This window comes from Lactuca virosa, chromosome 8, assembly GCF_052849685.1.
Source record: "Lactuca virosa cultivar CGN04683 chromosome 8, Lactuca_virosa_CGN04683_v6, whole genome shotgun sequence".
NCBI classification, from domain to species: Eukaryota; Viridiplantae; Streptophyta; class Magnoliopsida; order Asterales; family Asteraceae; genus Lactuca; species Lactuca virosa.
In genome coordinates, this window is record NC_136433.1 from 215,043,110 (window position 1) to 215,047,386 (window position 4,277).

At 36.9% G+C, this 4,277-nt stretch overlaps 1 protein-coding gene across 1 annotated transcript; it reads right to left on the minus strand.

Moving 5' to 3' along the window:
- Window positions 1–764: 764 nt before the first annotated feature.
- LOC145130006 (putative inactive receptor kinase At5g58300) lies at window positions 765–3,999 on the minus strand. The gene is made up of 4 exons (XM_079064855.1): window positions 3,728–3,999; window positions 3,560–3,604; window positions 1,542–2,873; window positions 765–1,467 (listed from the first exon to the last, which is right to left on the minus strand). The coding sequence occupies exons 3-4, from the start codon at window positions 2,809–2,811 to the stop codon at window positions 872–874; spliced, it is 1,866 nt and encodes a 621-aa protein (XP_078920981.1). The 5' UTR covers window positions 2,812–2,873; window positions 3,560–3,604; window positions 3,728–3,999; the 3' UTR covers window positions 765–871.
- Between the last annotated feature and the right edge of the window lie 278 nt (window positions 4,000–4,277).

A 4,277-nucleotide genomic window follows, 5' to 3' on the forward strand; every position in this document is an offset into this window, starting at 1 on the left:
GGGCGGCGTCTTCAAGCGGGAAAGCAACCGCAACTAGCAACGACGGGCTTGTGGAATCCATAGATAAAACTTTAAGTTTTCTAGAAAGAAAATACGAATCCACAGAGGAATCTCGGCGCCAAAAAATCGCTCTTACCGATCTTCAAATCATAAACTCGAAGCCCATACCGGATTTCGACCCCGAAAATCTCGCGACATTTCTCAAAATCCAACAACGTGTCCGTACTAAGTATGAAGATTAGGTTCTAATATTTATGTTTTAGTTGTTATGTTGTGTGTTTTTTTAAGTAATTTAGGATAAATAAGTAATTTAGGATTTTTTTTGTTGTTTTTTAAATATTTTAGGATTTGATTTTGTGTGTTTTAAAATTAATGCAATGTGTTTTAATTTAGTGTTTTTAATGTTTGTTTTATTTGAATTACTTTTTTTAATTTAATCTAATATTGACAAAAAAAGAATAAAAAAGAAAAAAAAATGACGTGGGGTGGTAACCATTTCCAATGACTATTGGGTTGGTAGTGGGTTTGTAGTGGAGGTGATGTGACGTTACTTTTTGAGTAGGTTGGGTGTGACCATACCCCTTAGCCTAATGTTAAGAAATTCTCATCTTGAGTAAATTAAGTACATAGTCTAAAGACGAAGGACTAGTCGTGTGCAAGTGTGAAAGTTAGATTGATTTAAGCAGTTAAGCCTCTATAGTTTAGCATTTCAACATCGTACAAATCATATAGCAACATTATCCTAACAGGAACAAGAACAAAAGTTGAAAACTACAACGCTATAAATTGATATAATTGTTTAAATACATTATAAAAGCAAATTGTTATTCTTCCATTTATCCCACAACATTATACACTTTCTTCACTACAATCAAATAAGAGAATCATCATCATCATCATCATCAAACACCTTAATTTCCTCAATCATCCTAACAACTTGATCCATCTTGGGTCTCGTTTCCGCATTCTTCCCAACACACGCCATGGCTATCTGAAGCATCTGCACCATCTCTTCTTCAATATTCGCATACTTCATCAACTCCACATCAAACACCTCCGCCGTCCACTCTTCCCTCACCACCGACTGCACCCACCGCGGGAGGTCCACCACCTCCTCCGGCCCTACCGCCGCCTGAACCGGCGCTTTGCCGGTGAGTATTTCAAGTAGGAGAACACCGAAGCTGTAGACATCCGATTTTTGAGTTGGTTTTTTGGATTCTATTGTTTCGGGGGCATGGTAGCCTGAGGTGCGAGGGGGTAGGGTAGGTATACCCATGATTTGGGTCAACCCGAAATCCGTGACCCGGGCATGGTTTCCTTGGGTGATTAGGATATTTGATGATTTGATGTTTCCATGAGTTAGTTTTGAATTGTTTCCTGAATGGATATGAGCGATTCCTTTTGCAGTTTCTAGAGCAACTCGTAATCTTGTGTCCCAATTGAGTGTTCTTCCTAAACCCCTGTTACCTGTGTTCAAGATCGATTTTAAGGATAAATGTAAGAAATAACAATATAAAATTAGGGTTTTTCTTATCAGATACCATGTAATAAAGCAGACAAGCTTCCGGACCCTGCGCAATCATAAATCAATAGTTTTTCATCTTTGGAATAATAATAAGCAAGAAGAGGAACAACATTTGGATGCTTTGCTACACTTCCAATAATCTCCATTTGTTGATCAAATCCTCTTTTTCCAACAACAACTTCTTTCAATCTTTTAACAACAACCATTGTCCCTTCACCTAAAATCGCTTTATAAGTTGTCCCATAACCACCCTTTCCCAAAACCTCTGCGGATGCTCTAAGTAAGTCTTCAAGGTCAAACTTTTGAGATGACACATCGAAGAAAACCAATTTGTTCCTTAGATTCTCTTGCAATCCACTACTAAAGTCCTCTTTAGGTGTCTCGATTCTCCCAACACCTAAACCTTTTCCTTTACTTCCATTTTGTACCCCTTTCTTCTTTCCACAAAACACCATTAATAACAAAAGAAGAAGCAATAGCATCGAAGAGGAAACAACCGAAATGGCAACCACCCCACCTTTGCTTAGCTTCTTGTTGTCTTTTCGTGAAGTGGGTAGTCTTTGCGAGGGCGGAAATGTCATTTGTGGAGGAGGTAAAACACGATTTGTAGATGGAGGAGGTGAGGATGAAGAAGTTGGAGTTGGAGTTGGTGAGGGGGAGGGGGTAGGGGAGGGGGAGGGAGAGGGGGAGAGGCATTGGGTAAGGGGTGGCCCACATAGTCCGGAGTTCCCTCCAAAAGATGAAGATGGGAACTTTTTCAAAGATGATGGAATAGATCCATTGAGTTGATTGTTACTTACATTAAAACTTTGGAGATTTGTTAAATTTTGGATTGAATTAGGGATGTTTCCGGTGAATGAATTGGAGGAAAGATCAATGGTAGAAAGTTGGGAAGAGAGAGAGGAGGGTATTTCGCCGGAAAATTGGTTTTTATTGAGATAAATATTGGTGAGAGAAGGGAGGGAAAGAAGGTCAGATGGGAGACTTCCATTAAGGAAATTGGAATGAAGGCTTAGGATTGTAAGGGCATTGAGATTCCCGAGAGTATTGGCCGGAATTGGACCATAGAGTCCAATTCCGGGCAACCGGAGAATGGTTACACGTTTTCCATTGCAACTGATTCCGGCCCATGATTTGCAAACTGAAGTGTTGTTTTTCCAGTTGAGTTTTCGACCTTGTGGCACACTACTTGCAAAGTTGAGAAGGGCAATTTTGTCCGAGTTTAAATCGGCGACACTTAGTGAAAAAATTATAAGAAGGTGAAACAACAAAGAGAGTAGCTTCATTGTGCACTTAGAGAAAGATGATCATCATATGCATGTCTTTTTATTTTCTTCTTTTCTTAATCCTGATATCATAAAGAGAGGCATCAGTTATTGTACATTGGAAAGGAAAAAAGAGAGGAAATAGCTGTTAAAATTTTATATGAAGACATGGACATATTGTGCTTGTTCTTTTTCCATTTGTCTACAAAGGTGTTGAAGAATTTGTCAAATTCTTATTTTGATTTCATGAAACTGCAGACTATAGTCTTATTAAATTACTAGTTCCTCATGCCAAAAAAATCAACTTTCTATAAGTAGTTTAATAAAAAGGTTTGACATTTAGGTAAACAACTAAACTGCCATGATTACATGATTAAATAAATAATATATTACGGATCATAATTAATACCAAACTACCTCACTTGTGTTATTGTGTATATTCAATTCCAGTTTGATAAGCTTCTTCAGAAACTTCCAAAAATCAAAAAAATTTAGAACCCTAAACAAAATCAGGAAGTTGTAAAAGAACAAATTAACCTTAATTAACTACTAAATGCGCGTATTCTACTATTGTGGCTTCTACATCTTGCTGTTTAAGCTAAACCCTAGAAAACCTTGTAGCCAGAAAATTTCATGCCCCAGATGAATCAAATCTGGCGCCAAACTTGGAAAGTTTTCGAAGATTAGATTTAAAAATAATCAAACTAAACATAATATGCAAAAGTCTGAATATATGTTTTCTGTGAGAGAGAGGAGGAGGAGAGAGTACCGTTGAGTTGTCGGCGATCGTCAGCTATTATAAATCTCCGGCGACCTGAAGCGCGAAGAAAACGGAGAAACAGCTTAGGAGAAACCAATTACGCAGCTAGATTCGCTTTTGACATACATTTCTTCTATACAAATATAAAAAGCATGAATGCAACTACATTTTCCTTACCTTTCAGAGATTATGAAGCAGAATAGACTCTTTGAAATCAAATTACTCACACAATCTACTCACATGTGTGTGTAATCAAGGAGAAAAATGGCGGTTGAGTTGAGAGCTTCTTCGTGAAGTAAACGGGAAGTTATATGTAAAACAAGAACACAGATCTCGAAATCGATGGCTTCCTTTCACACACACATAACAATGTGTGTGTGTGTTTTGGAGAGTGAATAAAGAAAGGGAGCAGAAGCAACTGCTCTGTTGACGACGGATGTTGGGGACAGGGCAGTGCAAGTATTATGGCATGAGTGGCTAGGCCGACGCGTTTTATATGGGATTAATTATTAAAAAATAAACACACAAATATGTTTATATTATTTTAATCCGTTGAATACATTTATAAAATAAATCATGTTTTATAATAGATAAAAATATAAAAATATTGTTTTATAAATAATTATTTAATCGGTAACAAAAAGTTGGCAGATAATTAATTTTAAATATTTAGTTGTAAGTTCAAAATATAGTTAGCATTTTTAGATAAAAAAAAAAATCGTGTTTT

Bases quoted from the DNA above. Each gene is read 5' to 3' on its own strand.
- LOC145130006 (XM_079064855.1), bottom strand. From the start codon at position 2,811: ATGAAGCTACTCTCTTTGTTGTTTCACCTTCTTATAATTTTTTCACTA. The intron at 1,468-1,541 runs GTATCTGATAAG...TCTTGAACACAG, and splicing joins CTTGTCTGCTTTATTACATG to GTAACAGGGGTTTAGGAAGA.